The sequence below is a fragment of the Parasteatoda tepidariorum genome, chromosome 10 (genome assembly GCF_982258835.1).
Source record: "Parasteatoda tepidariorum strain Cologne lab strain chromosome 10, Ptep-v5.0, whole genome shotgun sequence".
Lineage (NCBI taxonomy): Eukaryota > Metazoa > Arthropoda > Arachnida > Araneae > Theridiidae > Parasteatoda > Parasteatoda tepidariorum.
The window spans coordinates 72,872,512-72,892,645 of NC_141764.1; the positions used below are offsets into that span (position 1 = coordinate 72,872,512).

Below are 20,134 nucleotides of genomic sequence, written 5' to 3' on the forward strand. Positions count from 1 at the left end.
CGTGATGAGGCCTTCCTTATTCTAGGAGGTGTTGATAGAACACGTTGGCTTTAGGCTAAACTTGACCTTACAGTTATGAGTAACAGTTGCAAACTCACAGCAGCTATAAGAATAGCATATTATTCACAAAAACATAATTTCTTCATATTACGACGAAACCTTTGAAAAACAGCCATAAATTAATCATTGAGGTGGAAAAAAAAATTACGACGTTAAAGTTTCTCCCGTGGTATGGTGTCCTCTTAAAAAGGGTCTTTCCTCTCGTGACTGAATTTGGCTTTCGGTTGTCGAAAGGGTGGAGACGGGAAGAGAATATTCTAAATATGTTTTTAATTCTCTTTATTTAATATTTGCAAATAAACTAATAAATCCTAACGACGGCTGGTCGATACGAATTTCCGGCTTGCACTGGCCACAGTGCAGACGTGAAATATCCTCAGTGGTAGACGGATCATGGGTTAGAGTTCCCTTGAAGTCAGGCTAACAGTTCTCGAGGTCTTCCCCTCCATGTAACGCAAATGCAGGTTAGTTCTATCAAAAAGTCCTCCCAAAGGTTATTTTAGATTAAATTTTTAATTTTTTTTCCCTTGACATTTTTTTGTACTCAGCAAAATTTTGTTATTTGTTGTTGTCGTAAGCCCTTAAGGCAAGTGGCGCCATCTATGGCAAAGAATTCGACTTCTGCCACACCCATTTAAAGGGTGGACCCATTCATACATCCACAGATCGTAATTTTGACCTGAACTAGAGAACGATCAATCTCCGATCCAATCCTCAGAAGTATAATTGGTTATGGAAACATGGAGAACTTTGTGACCTGTCAGATTTAATGTACCCCAATCACCATTTACTACACGGGGAGTCATCGTGCTACAATTATCGCAATATTTTTGCAAATAATTGTAGTATAAACAAAAGAAAAGTATTTTTAGAAAGCTAAGAGTACAGGGATTCTAAATTTATAATAAACTCATTTTCGAAAAATTTTGCCCGAAATCATATTTTTGCACTCGAGTCCTTGCACTCCGTAATACAGTTAATAAAAACAGAAGAAAAAAAAACTTGATTTTAATACGACACGTGACAAGTGCTAATTTTTTATTTACTTATACTCAATCTTGCTAAATTTTACATAAAATAACTAAAATTTACTATTTAATTTACATACAATATTCTTCACAAAAAAAAAGTTGCTTATTATCTCACAAATTTAAAAATAAATGAAGTAAAAAAGTTAACATTTTAGAAATGAGATTTCATGTTGTAGTTCTTTTAAATTGCAATTTTTTATTTGATCTTTATTATTTTTCGAATTATTCAAAATCCAATTCGTTTTAAAAAATTTACAAAAAAAAATTTTTTTTAGTGAAATGATTCATGGAAGTTTTAATATTATTGTTTACTTTATTCCTAGATATTACAAAATTAACTGTTTCTTCTTATTAAAAACCGCGTTTCTTCTTAACTACCCCAGAAAGACTAAATACTTTTTATCGAACTTTAAAAATTTAGAGCGTGAAATATGTTTTTATTTCCATTACACAATTATTGATACAAATAAATAAAAAAAATCTTGGTTTTCAAGCTTATTGATATGAGAAAAATTGACTTAATTGCTAATTTCAAATGAAATAATTATCTCATGTTGTAATTTCCTAAAAACTATATGCCGTTTATTAGAAAAGAACATTTTTTTTCCTCGCATAATTTATTTCCTTGTAATTTACTAAATTGGGTCAATAAAAGGAAAATTTAAAAGCTCATTTCATTCAATTATTTATTAGTTCGAAATTGGTTACACGTTTTCATTGCTTAAACGGAATTATTATTAAGTAAAATGATATTAGATAAATTTTTTGTTTCAGGTTTAAATGTTCTACCAAAGGAAAAAAAAAAAACTCCCCACAAAACTTGAAAGAAAAAATCAGTGAATTGCAGGTATTTCGAAGGTGCAATTGTCATAAAAGTTTAGACGAATATTTTAGAGATCAATCTATGTAGAATCTGCAAATAAACCTGTATTATCTTTAAAGGTTTTATACGACATCCTTTGATTCAAATTATGTAAAAAACTGTTGATTTATTATAGAGGATTATCAAAAACAAAATTCAGGGTCAAGCACAACATTTAACACTTGTAAAGGTTTATATCATCGAAGTAACTCATATAAATAAATCTATTTTTTAATGTATACCATTAAAATCTGGAAGAAGTTATCGTTTCTAGCAATTAGTTATGCAGTTTTAGATAGCTTTATTAGTCAATAATTGTTTTAATCAGTTTAATTTTCTAAAATATTAAAAATTATTATTGATTAAAGGAAAGGTCGAAAAAAAAACGGTTTAGGGTAAAGAATTTTAGCAATTTCTTAAAATTTACCCACATTACAATTACAAAACACGCAGAAGCAAAATAATGCACGTGTTAAAAATACGAAGCCTTTACCTCTACCTTAAGACACTTCTTCGGTCTGTTGGCAGAGGGCGCTATTTGTGTTACGGAAAAAGAGAGAGAGCTGACCATATCATCAAGTCATAGAATTAAATAAAAAATACTTAGGGAGTCGGTATTTCGACAACTCGATGAAAATAACCTATGCCACTAATTATTGTTAAGAAATGAATCGAATAATTTTCTTTTTATCATCACCTATCCTTTACTATTACACATAAAAAAAATATTTATGACTTACTTTTTATGTAAACTGTTCTTACCTCAACTAGTTGTCTTTTTTTTTTAAAATAGTGCTGAGCTATTTTTGTTCAAACAATATCAAACTGAAGGATACACACTAACATAACGAGATAGAAATATTCGTTCGATTTCTTGCGCAGAAAGAATTCCAATCTCGTGAGGAGGAAAATGTGTTGTGGAGCTTTTGCATTGGCCTTAGTAGAGAGCCTAGAGTAAAAGAGAGTGGACAAGGGAGAAACGATTCCTGATTGGTGGACAGAAAAACTTTACCGCCGGAGGCGAGAGTGGAAAATTCGCCGTTGGAATTACATGGAGTGAAAATTTTCTGACTCAAAAAAATTATGTTCTGTATTAATAAATGCATGTAATAAGTTCATTACTTACTTTTTTTCAATAAGAAACTTCACAGTTACAGTAAATGTTAAAATTATGGCTGAAAATTTGGATAGTTGTTAGTTATTAGAATTTATCCTTATTATCACTTACTTGCGTGCATATAAAGTTATGTTTATCTCATTGTAAAGAGAACAAGGTGATGAAATAACTAATGGTTAGATAAGAATAAATGTATTTACTTTTAATGCACATAATTTCTATCTAAATTACTTATAAATTTTAAGATTTGAGCATCTTCTTATCAAAACTTCAGAAGTGCAGAGTTTGGCGATATTACTTTGACATGTTGGCGCGTTACAATGTTCGCGTTACAAAGTAGCATTTGTTTACTTTTCGTTACCAACTGTATAAAATGCTAGTTTGTTTTAAATTTCAACTAATTATGGAAATTTTTGTTTACAATTTGTTGAAATAAACAATACCTTTTCAGGTGAATATGCGATAATTTTTTCCTGAAAAAGTAATAAATAATAATAAATTATATAATTTGTATTATTAATTATTATTTCTGAAATAAATGGCATAATCATTATTAATTTTTATATTTTATTTAAGGCATTTATTAAAAGCTGAAGTCTTTTCATAAGTCTTTTTTTTTTTTCATTGACGTTAATTTTTTAGCAATTTCAGATGCTAGACAATGTTTCTTAAAAAATCTGTAATATCATGTGCTTTCCAATCTTAAAGTTTATATTATTGATATTTTAGTATATACTCTTAGAATAACAGAACCTTCAGAATAACACCAAATGAGCGAGTGGCGCCAATTTCGGTGTATCATCTGGCAACCCCTTTGGACAAAAATCTGACGGCAGCGCATGCGCTCTTGGATATTGTCATCACTCTTTTCAATACAGGCACTCTAGGCCTTAGTAGTGAAGGAAGTTCGTTCATTTTGCGATATTCGAAGTTAAATGTTTTTAATTTGAGATATTCAAAATATTTTTTTATTCTGTGCGTGTAACTCTTAAAAAAATTTCAAGACTGAACTTATTTTTTCGGTCAATTAATACTGTCTTACATTGTTTATCAGAATTTTTAGAAATGTATAGCTCACTAGCACTAAAACTTACTTTTCCTTGATAATGGGCGGCATATTAAATCAATCATTTAAACATTTAAAAACAAAAATTCTTCTTAAATTACGAATAAAATCATTACAATATCAAAACATGTTGAAATTATTCTTTAATAAAATCATTAACATAATTTTGTAAAAAAAAAAAATTTTTAACCTTGTATATTTTTTTACAGCTAGCACTGAATGACTAACATGTTCCTGAAACCATTCATATCTTTATTTTTCATTTTACCATTTATTTATTGTACTAGCCATTTTTTTAAATAAATAATCTTGATTATATTGGCCAGCATGTCAATACGTTAGGTGCAAAATACAAGCTCAAGCAGATTAAAATTCAGCAATAGTAGAAATTTTGTTTCCACAAGTAGATGATGAAGTTAATTAAAAAAAATTTTTTTAAATACAGTTTTTATTAAATTACCTTCACATCTGTGAAAGAAAAATTTTGTAACACTTATGCTTGGTGACAATGAAGATTTCATTAGTATCATTATTGTAGCTACAGGAAGCCTTTTATGACCGAAAATAATATTTTGTTAGTCCAAATTTTAGATGACCTTCCGACTAACATAGATACTCTAATTTCAACTGTAGCTTTGTGTCTGAGAACACTATAAGTTATAATCTTTTTCTGACCAACGCAAGCAGAATTTGCCTCCATTATCTCATCTGAAATTTATCGTTACTAAATATTTTGACTAGCTAGTTTGTTTATATTATAAATGGAGTTCTGTGTTGGATGACAATACACGTATCAATCGTTTTCAGAACAGTTCTTAAAAGATTTTTTTTTTTTTAGCTATTTCAACGTCTAAGAGAACTTGATGCCAACCAAAATTTAGGTTCCCTTCCAACAAGCTATCGGGCTCTAAATTCCAACTAGTGCCTGATGCTAATCCAATTTAATATTGTTTTTTAAATAATGCGAATATCACTACTTTATTTATCGAAATTTAAGCAGGAACTCAAAGAAACTTACAGACATAAGACTAAAATGAAAATTTTAAAATCTTTTTTCAAATGTTCTAATTTGGAAAAATGTTTTAATTTTTGTTTGACTAAAATAGGTATCAACTAACATTTAAAGTAAAAAAAAAAACTTCTATCGCAGTGGAAAAACTCCGTCTTTCGAAAATGCTAAGCACTATATTTTGTTTTAGGACTAAAAAAAATATAATTGTTTCCTATTAAGCTCTTAAAAAAGGTGGTTTTAATAAATTTTAATAAGTTGTTTTTAAATGTATACGAAACGTTTTTATTTTTACCCGTGCATTTTTTTTATAAATTAAGGTCAGTTTTTTAATTAGATTGCTTACCAATTATTAAACGCTGCACAGTTAAAACTAAAGTTGATTATCAGCCTCCAACCCCTCCCCCCCAAAAAAAAATTAAATAATTATCTTGCTTCCACTATTTTAATTCAATTTGTTAACTGTGACATCAAAGTAGACAATTAAGCCCATCCATTCAGTGTTGCCAGATTGGGCTACAAGTAGCGGATTGGGCTACTTTTAAAAGTCCCCGCTACTGAAAATTGAATTTTCGCTACTTGCTACTTTTTGGGCTACTTATTATTTTTCGAACGCTACAAATCTTAAATATGCGCTACTTTTTTTCCTTACTGAAATATATATATATATATTTTAATTTTTTCCCTTCCCATTATAAAATGATTCTGAAAGTTTGCAGCTTCTTTATCATTTTTAAAAAGGACATTTTTGTTGTTGTTGAAAACGTTCTCGCTTCAGTTTTGGATTCTTGATATGTTTTACTGATGGAGGATGGAGTCTATAATCTTTCCATGTTTATGTTTCAAATCGTAGACTCGGGAAATCGCAAAGATATATATGGAAAAATGCACGGAGAGTATGATGGGGAAAATGTTTTTTAACTCCAACTATTATTAATCATTTATCTTCTGGAGAAAAAAAAAATCACGTTACTCGCTTTGAAACTCAGAAAAATTAAATCCCAAGTCATTAAACCTGATGAATGAAAATAGTTGTTGTGAATGACAATGAGTTTCCAAAAAATATCGTACTGTTAAATGCTTTTTAGTGAATTCATTTCACTTTTGTAAATCACCATCTATTCACAGTTGCACGAAAAATAGGAAAATTTTTATATCTCTCTAGAGTTAAGATTTGCCCGTTGTAAATGATGAAATTAATTTTTTTTTAAAGGAAGCTATTATATGTATTGCTATGGTTACAGTTATTATTTTTCACCTCATTTTGCCAAATATACAATAAATAAATGAAACAAATAAAAATGAAGTTTTTGATAGTTATCATATTAAAATAAAATTCGTATTACCAAATGCAAATGATAATCAGAATTGGCATCAAGGAGAAGGACATGAAGAAATATTTCATAGAGGGCCCAGGCCCACCCAATGATGACGATGAAACGCAAAAGATGGATTTTGTTTTTAAAACAAAAATATATACTATGAAATTTCAAATAATAATTAACTATAACAATGAAATTATGAATAAAAATGACTAAGTTAATTGAAACATAATGCACTTAGGGATCAGGAAAATTTAATAACGACAATTTTTTTAATTCGAAAATGTCAACATTTTAAACCTTTCGAAACATTTATAGTAATTGCAAAATAGCTAGGAAAGATAATTACTTTAAATGATAAACACGGTAATGTATATGCTGTGTGTTGTAAAAGGAGTTTAGAAAATTATTAAAGCTACTACAGTGAAACTAGCGTAAACTGATCAGAAGTGGAACTACAATTTGATGGTTTTATAAGAGAAGTCATCTTATAAAAATGATAATAAATTGTTTTTACCAGTTTTGCACTTGATCATCAAATTCTTAGATAGGTGATTAACTTATAGAGATGGTCAACTTAACGGGTTTCACTGTGCAAGTAAAGTAAGCACAGCAACTAAGCGAGCTGCGAGAAAAGAAAATATTTACGAGCATTTAGTGCATATCTATCTTTTTATCATTGTTTTTTTAAAACTTTACAACAGATGTTACAGCTACTATAAATGAAAAAAAATTAGTTAAAAATATTTGTTGCTTCGTAGACGCTTTAAAATACTGTTTCATACGAGGCCCAAATCAAAATATTAATTTGTTCACTAAATTACTATCAAAACTATTCTCAATCGAGTTTGAAACAATTATTGATGCTGTTACAAAGAAAAGCAAAGTCATATTTCTCATCTGCGAGCTGAATGTTTGTACTTTGTATTGTTTCGAACTTCAGAGCAGAAATTATTAAATAAATTATTTTGCTTATCAAAAAAAGATTTTTTGCCTTTTATTTCTAAATACACACAGATGTAGGCCCATGAAGTTGAACTTTTCTGAATTTCTTGTTGGAGATTGGGTCTAGTTAGGTCTTATTTTTAATTTAAAAAAATAATTTTTTAAATTAAAATAATTTTTATTTAAAAAAAATTAGCTAGTGAGAAAATTTTTATGTGCGAGTAATTAAGGTTCTTGAGGTTGGGGATCGAACGAAGCGAGCTGATGTCGAAACCTCTTAGTATTCTTATGCAGCTCAAAGACTGCACCAACATTAAAATATCGAAGACAGTTCCGACTGATTTTTACACATAAAAAAGCTTGAAAAAAACGAGCTATCCAATATAATTTTAGTGTTTTCTGGCAAACGGCACTGTTTTACAGAAATATAGACAAATAAATTAGAGCACTCAAAACATGGCAAACTTTACACTTTATTTATGCAATTTTGTTAATATATATATATATATATATATATATATATATATATATATATATATATATATATATATATATATATATATATATATATATATATATATATATATATATATATATATGATTTATTTTTGGGCTACAAAATGTTCGAATCCGCTACTTTTGGAGCTCCCATTCGCTACTTTTTAATCTTAAGTTCTGGCAACACTGCATCCATTTAGATTACAACCAGAATAATAGAGAGGCTCTTAAAACAAAAGTATAAAATCCATCTCGTCGTCAGCCTTATTCAGCTGCCACTTTTGGTGAGATATGTCTGCTCTTAGCGGAAAAGTACGCGTTGTATAAAATTAGAGCCATTATTTATGTTTGATTTTAATTATCGCTTCCCGGTGAGTATGAACCCTGATTTAAAGAGCAGTAAAAAAGGATTTCTAAAGACTAGAGAGAGAATTGAGTGGAAATTTAAGTATTGAAAAATAAATAAATAAAGATAAAAGTTAGAAAAAGCGATGGTTGTACATTTTTTTGAGAACAGGAAGTAAATAATAATAATTATAAGAATTTAACGTTCTTCATAGATATGGAAATTAAACATGTTTTAATTCTACTTCTTTGTATATTTTCTTTTTAAAAATTATAATTCATTTTGGTGTCGAATTACAATAATTTTAATACTTTAACTTTTCTGTTGAGATCTTTTAAAATTTGTATAAAAAATATGTTAAGCTTCTAATTTTCTTGTACACCGTATTTTATTTTAACCACTAATCACGGCGGCTACACAACAATAGTTAGCATTATAGTAAGCCCACCACTAAGTTTGTAAAAGGTTGGAATAGATTGTGTTCTAGGTTTTATTGACTAAGCCGATTTTAAAAATAAATATAAAATCCTTAATACTTGGGAGAACTTAGAAAAAAGTTTGAACGTCAAAAATGAATTAAAAACGAAAAAAATATTAATTATTTTTGCAATTAATAGATATATTTTCATTTAATAACTACTATGAACAGCCGACCAAATTTTGGGTTATCAACTTCTTAGCCTTGTATTAGAAGACAAGGCAATGCTTGGAGGACTTATATGATCTTTAGCATTTCAGTTAAATTGAGGGGATAACCACGAAAAGCTCACTAGGTTAGCCCGATGGCAAGGAGATTTTTACTAGAGATTCGTCTACACTGAGAGAATATTTTATGTCATAAATGGTCGGTGCGAGCCGGGAGCACATTTCGTATCGAGCAGCCATAGCTGGGTTTCGAAAATGAATATTTTTAATATTTAAGTAAACATTGCTCAGAATTCCCCATACCCAATTGTCAAAATAAATAAGAGAATTAAAAAAAAAAAAAACCACTGAAAGGTACTTAATATTTAAACGGCCCAAAGTATAATGATTTCAATTTTTTCAGTGAAACAACAATGCCTTGAGAAAGCAAATAGAAATTGTTAAGTTTTAAACATTGTGATGAACTATTTATTTTAATTTTTGTATTAAATGACAATTTAATTACAACACAGAATTATAAAAATATTTTAAAATATTCAACTAATAATTTTAAAATTTAATTTCATTTAGTACTACTTATTCCAGACACCACTATATCTTGATAACTAAAAATTTCGTTTTTTCTCTCCCAAAACCTCTTAAGAAAACCCTCCTCTACATACATGGCAATAATTGAATCACATTCAGTAATAATGTACTTTTTTTAAATTGTTTAATTTACGAATTAACATAACGGCAATAACGACCTGACAATAAAGTGTTTCTTGGATAAATATTCTCCCTATAATGGAAAAATGGTGCGGTTGAATGTTCAGAAGGTATGAAGGAAGTATAGTATAGTAAGCAGGATAATGATATAGTATATTAGTATAGTGATATAGTATAGTAGGCAGATAAAAACAGGATAATGAAAATGACAGTTGATGATGAAAACAGGATAATAATTACAATAAAACTTTAATTCAATAACAGTTGTAGAGCTTGAGATACAAAATAAAAAGAATATTTCGAATAAGACTAAAAGCCAAACCACATGATATTTAATTAATTTGGCTACAGCTTAATCGCCAAAAAAGACCGTGAGAAATTAATATAGCTCTGTAACTGAAAATTTTTTGTGGTTAGAGAAATAAAGCAGCTTAAGGAATTAAGAGTTAAAAATAGTTTTTGATGTTCGACTTATGCTTTTTTTTTTTTCAACTGATAAAAGCTATGCATGTTGGCTTGGGGTTTTTTCCAAAGCAAGTAACAGGGGTTTAAACAACTGTGTGGGAGGGGGGAAAGCCCTTATAAATAAACTTGGCTTTATAAGTTCAATATATATGGCAAATAATATATGGACTTAAGCTTTCCTTGAAAATGGCCTTCTTTCCCTTAGGTGTAATAGAAAAATCAACGTAAGCAAGAAAAAAAATCGAAGTCGAAATTTTTAAAGATTTGGTATTTTTGTTAGATAAACTATATTATAAGCATTTTTGTATATGATTTCAAAAATCTATTTTTTTGAAATCCGTTTTCTGAAATTCTCTTTTAGTGTTGATAACATAAGCAAGGGAAAGAACGTAGTTGTAAAGCTACCTTTCCCAACTTACGTTCAAGTACTTTACAACTTTGAAGTACTTACGTTATTTTCTTAAATTGCACTGAAGAACAGTAACTGCTAACTAAGGTACATCACACTGCATTTTAGCCAAATTTTGACTTGGTTGGTTCATTTTTGGAAGTCAACCTCGTTGTAATTGATAACTTATAATATCGATAACTTTAAATTGTTCATTTTAAGACACTTCATAATTGAATAAAGAGAAAGAAATTAAGAAAAATTCATTAAGACTTAGAACTTTTCAAAAAAAATTTTTAATTCATTAACAATACAATATAAAATTTATAATTTTTAAAAAAAAGAACAAAAATTTCGATTTTATAAATTAACATTTGTATACTTTACAGCATAATGCAGAGCTGCTAGCATTGAAGCATTTAAATATGAAAAAAGGAATCATATACATCACAAAATAAAATGCAGATACAATTATGTTAAATTGATCACTTTTTTAAGTAGACAAAATTTCAAAAGCTTAACGTTTAAAAAATTTATCAAATTTAATAGGATTAACAACACCTTTATAAGAAGACAAGCATTCCATAGTACAGTACATATATACAGATTAACTAAATTGTCTATTGGGAAAATACATTTAAAATAAACAACACTTTAAATGCAAACTTAAAAGTGCTATTAGTTATCACTTTAAATTTAAAAAAAAAAAACAGTAAACTCAAGATAATCTGTGAGTGAATTAACTGTTTTGAGTATTCGCTGTCAGATTCTAGAACGAACTCTGACATAAACAAAACGCTATTAGCATTAAGTTTTTAGAAGTTATTACATTCTGTTCCACGATAATTAATCTGCAAAAAATTCTGTCTCATAATTTGTCTTAATGAGATTTTATCCCAAAATATTTTTGCCCTTATGAAATTCTGCACCATTTTACTCTGTTACAAAGACTGTACCTACAATATTTTGTCCGCTTAGTTTGCTGTCCTACTATACTAGTAGCACCAGGCACTTCACCATTTTCTTTTATATTTTTATAAACATGATTTTCTTTTGTTATTTAAAAATGTTAGAAAATGCAACAAAAAATAACATTCAAATTCATTCACATAAGTGATAATTTCATTCATAATGTTGGTAAAATTACTGCATAACAAAAATTTGCTAACATTTAGTGTTCCAGAAAGTAGATTCTTTTTAAATATTAAACTCAATTTGTGGAGATTAGTCATGGGATCAGCAATATGCAAACATAAAGATGGCAATAGTATCGCATACAAAATTTATAAATGGCTTTTAGTGCACTGCAGGACTTTCATTTGGGTTCTAGTTATTCATATGAGAATGTTTCTGATTGTAATTATGACCATAGGACGAGAATAAGCAAATTTTGAACGCGACATCTTAGTTGGAGCTTGATGCATTAGACATTCTATTTCAGAAATAGAGAAGGAATTAAACGTTCCTTGATCTAGTGTCAAGAGTAGGCCGGAAATACCTAATTTCATTGATAACATCCCACCATGGACAACGTAATGGCCGACCGCCTGCATTTAATGACCCTGAACGCCATTGCATACATAGAATATTCTCAGTGTTAGCAGACAAATAACATTGCGGAAAAGAACCAGAAGCATGAATGGGGATCTGTCCATTAGGACAGTGCGGAAAAGTTTGGCTGTAATGAGATATGACAGCAGAAGACTTAATCGAGTGCCTTTACTAAGCGCTACATCACATCCAGCGCCTCTCCTGGGCTCTTTGATAAATTGGTAAGACTGGAAAACTGCAGCTTGGTCAGATGAGTCACGATTCAGTCAGAGCTAATGACAGAGTTCAAGTGTAGCACGGATTTTACAAAGCCATGGACCCAAGTTGTCAACTAGACACTGTGCAATCTGCTGGCGGTTCCATAATGGTGTGGGCTTCTTTTTTCATGGCATGGACTGAGTTCTATGGTCTGATTATTGACTGGAAAGGTTACGCTCAGCTACTTAGAGACCACTAGCAGCCAGTCATGGACTTCATGTACCCAAACAAGGATGAAATTTTTATGGATGACAATGCACCATGTCACCGCACCTTAATTGTTCGTGACTAGTTTGAAGAACAATCTGGACAATTCCAGCGAGTGATTTTGCCACTTAATTCATTCACGAAATCCTTTACCTGCAGCACTTTTGTAATTATAAACATCTATTGAGACTGCATTGCAATAATACCTTCAACAGACTCTAAACTACTTGTCGAGTCCATGTCAAGTCGACTTGCTGCACTTCATAGAGCATGAGAAGGTCTGACACAATATTGAATAGTATCCCATGACTTTTGTCACATTGGTGTATGTTGAAAGATTTGTAGAGCACTGAAATTTTAAATTCACTCTGCAGAATTTAAGTTATGCAAAATAGTACTGTAAGACAGCAACAGTGTTACTATTTGAATCATATTCTAAAAGTCATGGATCGACATAAAAATTATAAAATTTCACCCATTTTTTTTAATAGTTAGAAACTCTGTTTTATACACAAAAACATATATCACAGTGAATAACTTTTGATTTATCAATCAGATTTCCATGTGCTTAATACCATTAAGCACATGGGCAGAATATGCTCTTTTTGTGATACACAATGGACTTCATTTATAAAATCAAACACAATATATATAACCAATTAGAAATTGGAAAATAATGTCCCAATAGTTTAGTCAGGAAAGTAAAGTTTGGGTTTCTTTCAGCTCATTTTGACATTAAAACTATCGATATAAATAAATTTTTGCCAAAAATTTTAACTTTTTTTATCAAAAAATGTTCTGCTCTTAAAATAAGGGATAAAAAATATTTTTGTATTTCTAATTAATTTAATTTCATAATAATTTTAAAAATACTTTGAATTGTATGGCATAAAATACTTTACATTTATTAATATAACTTTAAATGGTAAAATCCAAAAGGAAATGATTGAATAGCTCTAGATAAATGAATTTCTTTTTTTTCTTTAAAAAAAGCTATTTCTTCAAATGTCTTGAGGGTCAAAAATCAAAATTTGTAAATAAAAAAAAAATCTAATTAAAGAAAAAAGTTTTTGTGGTTTGATTCATAGCCTCATACTTTTTAAACTCAAAACAAGTACTTTTTAAGCTTTGAATCAATTAAATATTACAGAAGCTGTCTGTAACAATTAAATGCATGACTTTTATAACCAAATGAGATGCACATGAAATTTTTAAAATATCCACAGTAAAAATGTGGACATGTAAATATATGAAAGTATTAAATCAAAATATAAATCGGTCATATCAGTATCAAAGACAGCCACTCACAGGCTTCTTAACTCATTGCCAATTTTCACTTTCATGCTGTTTTATTGGCAATCTGGCGCTAAAAATAAATCAGTTGATCGAGAAATAAAAGTTTAAAACTTGAAAGTAAGAATTTTGCTCTAAAGGAAAATAAGTGATTTTAAAGGCTACTGATAAAATCTAAATAACTCTAAGAACTTATAACAATATCTAATTAGCAAGTTTAATTTAAAGTTTACCAAGATTGAATTTTAGTAAGTGAAAATCTTATCATTAGATTAAAAATTAAAGATTTTTTTTTTTTATATTTTAGGTTCAATATATACAAATTTGAATATAAACATATTTTAGAACAGTAATAATAAAAAAATTATTTAAAAAAGAGGTACACTAACACGTTTATTTACCGTACATTCAAATAAGAACTTCAAATTCAATTTCCGAGATAATAAGACATGCTCAAAAATATTGAAAGAAAATGTTACACTAACATACAAAATACACTAAAAATTTTAGGTAACTTTTCAACAGTAATAAAATATTTCTAATTAACTTATCTAAATTTTAACTTCCAACAGGAGAAAATTCGGCAAAAATTGTTCTAGTTCTTAAATTTAATATTAAAAGGAAATTACAGAAATATTTCAACAAATGCTGTAAACATAATTAAACAAATGCTATGTTCAATATTCCTCAAAATCAAATACTGACATTATTTACAAATAATGAGTTATATTTTTATAATAAAATATACTTTTCATGAAAGGACCTAAAAATATTTTGAGCCACCAGAATCACAGATTAGGTTTTGAAAAAATAAGAAAAGTACATGACATAAGTTTGATATCGAACTATTAATAAAACAGAATGCTTACAATATTTTGAGCTCATAAGACTTTCAGAGTATAAATAAGATATTAAATGAAAATTCTACCTAACATTAATTTTTATTTCTCATTCACCTGACCTTCCACCAAATGACATTAATCTGTTTCCCAAGCTCAAATCTACATTAAAAGGAACAAGATTAGTTCATTGAAGTTGTGTAAGAAAAGAGGCACACATCATGGAGAAACTTACAGAAAAAGACTTCCAACACTATTTCAAACAATGGAAAATTTGCATGGAGTATTATAGGGATAGAGGAGCACATTAAAGGTAAGAATAAAAAAATTCTAAGAATAAAAAAATTCTAAGTCCTCTAGCAATTGTCTCATTTTATTTAGTAACCGCAACTCTCTAACATAAAATTTATACATCAGTTCATAAGGTGGAAAAAATTTGGTGAAATAAATTTTTTTTCTAAACTTCACGTAACTTGGGTTTCAAGTTTCACTCTATGCAGGGCAACAATAAGAAATACATATATTTTTGTTAGCTGATTATAAAAGTTGGCAATTTGCTAATAAGAAAAGGCAGGGTTAAAAAAATCTCCTATCCATGAAAAACTTTCTCCTTTAATAATTACTTAACAAAAAGATTCTAACCCATGATGAGAAAATAGCAGTGGATATTTTTTATCAGTGCTACGGTTAAAAAACAACAGTTGAGGTGATGAGCGAGCTGTTTTTGTTAATAAAATGGACAGCTGAAATAAAATGGTGTTTCATTTATACTCTGCAATTGACAAAAAAAAAGGTGATTGTTTCAATAAATTTTAAATCAAAACACAAGCATTTAAGGAAACCCACTAAATCGAAAAACCTATATAAAGGGTTGGCTAGTTTTAACCAAGTACGTTTTTTTTAATTTTTTTTAAAAATTACTTTATACAGGGTATCTGCTACATTTTAGATTTTCAAATTCATGACTTTCCATGACTAATTCCCAGAATTTTTCATGACTTAACAAAGTTACTATTTTCTCTGACAAAAACACAAGAAATTTAAAAAAGCATTATAATAACACGAATTGAAATTATAGGTATAACCAAAACTGTTATATTCTGCATCGTCATATTTAAAGATATTAAATTTAAAAAAAACAGAGTAAAGAAAGAGTTGAAGCAATAAAATAGCCGAAAAAAATACAAAAGCAAAAAAATTTTTTTGGCAGAATTATATTCTAAAGATACTTTTCTTGTTCGTCCGAAAGGAAAGAAATACTCCTGATTTTTCTGTTCTCATTTCGGAATTTAAAAAAATTCGCCAATGACTGGCTTGCTTCAGCTAGAACTTTAAATTGATAAAATCAAAAATAAATAATAACAAAAATTTTGAAATCACAGAAGTTTAAAAGATAATTCGTTCTAGAAATCATGTTTTTTCTTTCATTTAAAACATGATAAAAACATTTTACATTTTAACAAAATGGATTTAATGTGGATTACAATTTATTACAAATTCAGATATTCGGAACACCATGAAATGGGAGGGTATTTTTAAATTCCATTTTAAAAATTAGATTTTTTGGCGACCTAAATCCATGACTTTCCATGATTTTCTTTAAAAAAATTGTTAAAATCATGACATTTCATGACAAATTTTGTTCAAAACCGAAATTCATGACTTTCCAGGTGCGCGGATACCCTGTTTATATAATTAAATTTTCTGCTAATTTAAAAATTCTTTCAGTTTGATTGTAACAAAATGATAAAAAAAAAAAAAATCAAATAAGATTTACAATTTTGAGTTCAATTGCCATCGGTAATTTGTATTACTTCAAATAAACATAAATCTGTCATTTTTAAATGTTTAGGCAGAAATGGTTTTTCATATAATATATTTATGTTTATAACCATATGTATATTTATGTTAAACAAGGCTGACATTCCATTCAGATGAAACCTTATTTTTTCCAAGACAGTGGAAGACACTGAAAAAAATCAAATGAAACTGGACAAAACTAAAAATTACTAATACTTTTGTTTAACAATAAGTATAATGAAAATAACTCACTGTTTTCAGTTAAAATTTTAGAATTATTTCGGTCACTGAAGTAAAGAAACTTTTACTTTGCATATGCAGTATAATTACATTCATTATTGTAATTTTCAAATTAAATTCTTCATAATGAATTTTAAAAAAATCTGTGAAAAAAAAACAATAAATTCATTAAAATATTTTTGTCTTATTTATTTAATGCTGTAATACGTTAATGAGAATATTGTTAAATTAAAAGTTCCATCACGATGTTAAAATAAATGAAAAAATAGTAATTAAATCTTTATTTTTTAAATTGTTAGTACTAACTCATACCTTTACAATATTATATTTTTCATATTTATGCAGTCCATTTGTCTTTGTCATTTCCTCACTCTATGAACTTAAACATTTTTTAATTTGAATATCTCACGCTCAATTATATTAAAATTTTTATTGATTCATTAAATACTAAAGAAATGTTTATTTTAAGATAATTAATTGATGTTACTACTTCAAATTGTATTATGCTAAATGATTATACATATTAATATAATGTTGTATTACGACATTTTTATTGTTAACAATTAAGGAGATAAACTTTTATATACATGCACTACTAAAAAAATATTTAGTTATTAAATATTTATTTGCTCCTTAAGTGGAGTTATGGATATTCATGATTTTTAGTTATTATGCTTTTGTATCATGTTCATTTTATTCCTTATCAAAACTTTAATCAGTAGTTAAAAAGATTTCGGCAAAATACTTTTTAATGGTTTAAATACTCTTAATTTGGGACTAAATATGTCATTTAATTTTTTCTTTTAAATAAATAATAGATTTAAAAAAAAAAGAAATAGAACAAAAAAATTTAAAAAAAAAATCTGGTTTAAAGACAAAAAAAAAAACTGGTTATTTTCCAACTCTGCCTTGTTTATATTATTGTGCCAAACACACAGAATATATTGTTATAGAAAATATTTTGAAATATTGTGCACGGAAAAAAAAAGAAAAGAAAATAGAGAATGCTGCACCTGATGATTATGTTGCAATAGGTTCTAACCTTCAAATCATAAAAGAAAAAAAATAGTGTTTTGAATAAATATATTCCTTAACTTCAATATTAAAAAATAAAAATTTGTTCTTAAACATAAAAATTTTATTTGCTTAAAAAGTTATTTTCAATGATTTACATGACAGTTTAATAGGGGTAAAGGTCATGTAGTTATTGTAACAACATCTAAAATAAATTTAATTTTTTTTAAAAGTGGTGCAATTTATATGCAACAAGGATTTTAAAGCTTTATGAAATAAATTGCCCAAAGAGTATAAAGATATAAAGAGTATTCACGCAATTACTAATATAAGAATTAAAGAAAATCTTCTGTATAAAGCATACCAACTACCCCAAAGCATAGCAAAAATGTAAAATTTATGTACTGATACAGGGATAGAAATTAAGATAATTTAGTCCATGATCCATAAGACCAGTAACAAAAAGATTTCACTGTTCTGCAAACACTTTCATACGTCTAATCCCATTCCTGTATAAATTTTCTTTAAATAAATATCATAGAAGTCAAAACTTTAGCATTATATTTTAATCATTGAGTTTAATAACATAATAACCATAAACACACCATTATGTTAAATATTCGATAAAACAAAAGTTATTGAAATGAAATTCAATAAAAAAAATTAGAGAAAGTATATTAATTACAATTACGATGAAATACACTATTTTGTGACATACACATAGACTAAACAAACCAAATTAGCATACTCATCCCCTTAGAAAAACAATTTGGTACATATCATAGTTTTTCTTTGATAAAGGTAAAAATTCAAACTGTGGATGAGAAATGGGTCACATACGCCAACATTGTGCGAAAACTATTGCAGTGTGGTAAACTAGTTCAAACGGTGTCCAAACCAGGACTAACGGGCTGGAAGGTTCTGCTGTACATTGGGTGGGACCGGAAAGGAACAAACAATTTAATATGAGCTGCCTCCATACGGCCAAGGACTAAATTCACTTCTCAACTGACAACAACTGGACCATTTGAAGCTAGCGATTGACCAGAAACTACCAGAATTGACCAATAGGAGATGTTGTGTTCCACCAGGACAATTCTAAGATACACATATCTTAAGTGACGGGCCAAAAACTTCGAGAGCTTGGTTGGGAAGTTTTGATGCATCCACCATACAGTCTGGATCAGTCACCAAGCGATTATCATCTCAAAAACTTCCTTAGTGCTAAGAAATTGGCATCAAGTGAGCATTGTAAAAATCGATTAAAGTTTTTTGCTAATAGGGACAAAGACTTCTATGAGACAGGCATTATACCTTTACAAGGGTAGCAAACTTAACAACAAAACAGTGCTTATTTGACCAAAAATGGTAATAAAAGCATGTTAAATAAATTCTTGAAATTCACGTAAAAATAATAATTTCCCCCCCTACATAACATTTCATATTGGAATGAGTTAGACATTAGTGCTCCTAGATCACTATGTATTTTGAGCCCTAGCATTTATATATATGCTTTACTAATAAATTATTTAAAAAAAAAATAATTTAAAAATTGATAAAAAGGATTTTAATTATGCATATTTTTTAAAAATACTAAGAGGAAAAAAAAGCCAAATCATTTCAACAATGTGTCAAATTTTATGACAAAAATATATTAATAAAGGGGGGAATATCAGTTTCTTTCTCAAAATAAATCTTTACTTACTATGCCAATATTAAAAATATTAGCCGCATCTTTGATCATAAAAAAAATGAACATTCCTACTATCATTCTTTAAAATTTTTATATTTAAAAAAATAATAATAACTGTAGAACTAACCTGTCTTTACAATAAGTATTTCTTATATTATGTGTATAATTTGTCACGCTACAGTGCTTAGCAGTAATCTGCAATCCTGTTCTTTATCTTAATTTTTTAAGGTGTCTTTTAGACATGAGGACATAAATAAACAAGAAGCTAATTTTAAAAAATGAAGAAATTTAAGTAGGGGAGAGGGGGGTACATTTCAACATGGGGCACCTTTCAACAACTAGAATTTCTGCTTTCTAATATTGTTTAATGATTCGCCAATATGCCAGACAATAAGCTTTAACTAAGCATAACTATTGACATTTAGTTTTAAGCACTTTCTTTTTACCACTGTTGTGTTACTCTGTGGAACATGTTTTAACATTCCAAAAGTAAAAAGACAGTTTTGATTTTAAAACTGTTTATCTACCAGTAATCTTTTAATAAAGTAAGTGATAATTATTCATCTGCTAGTTTATTTAATTCTGTTTCTAACTGTATTATTTATTAGTAAAAAGTCGTTTTCTAAAGTGGTTGATAATACTTTAACCAAAATGTCTGCACCAGGGGCAGATTTCAACAGAGCTTAGGGGGCACATTTCAACAGTGTTGAAAGGTGCCCCAGGCTTATTATTTTTTTGTTAAGTAATCTTGCAGAAGTCATTAGTCTGCAAAAGGCC

General features: G+C 28.3%; 1 protein-coding gene across 6 annotated transcripts in view; it reads right to left on the reverse strand.

Moving 5' to 3' along the window:
• The window catches only part of LOC107453296 (cyclic GMP-AMP synthase-like receptor), a 34,995-nt gene extending 20,153 nt beyond the window's left edge, over nt 1-14,842 (reverse strand). For 3 of the 6 annotated variants that reach the window (XM_087153005.1, XM_087153003.1, XM_087153004.1), the window contains exon 1: nt 14,700-14,842. In XM_087153005.1, coding sequence (XP_087009131.1) covers nt 14,700-14,706 — 7 coding nt within the window. In that variant the 5' untranslated portion in view covers nt 14,707-14,842. Of the gene's footprint in view, nt 1-2,693; nt 2,911-14,699 lie in introns of those variants that run through there. The other 3 variants (XM_071184095.2, XM_071184096.2, XM_071184099.2) reach the window with 3 other exon arrangements.
• Between the last annotated feature and the right edge of the window lie 5,292 nt (nt 14,843-20,134).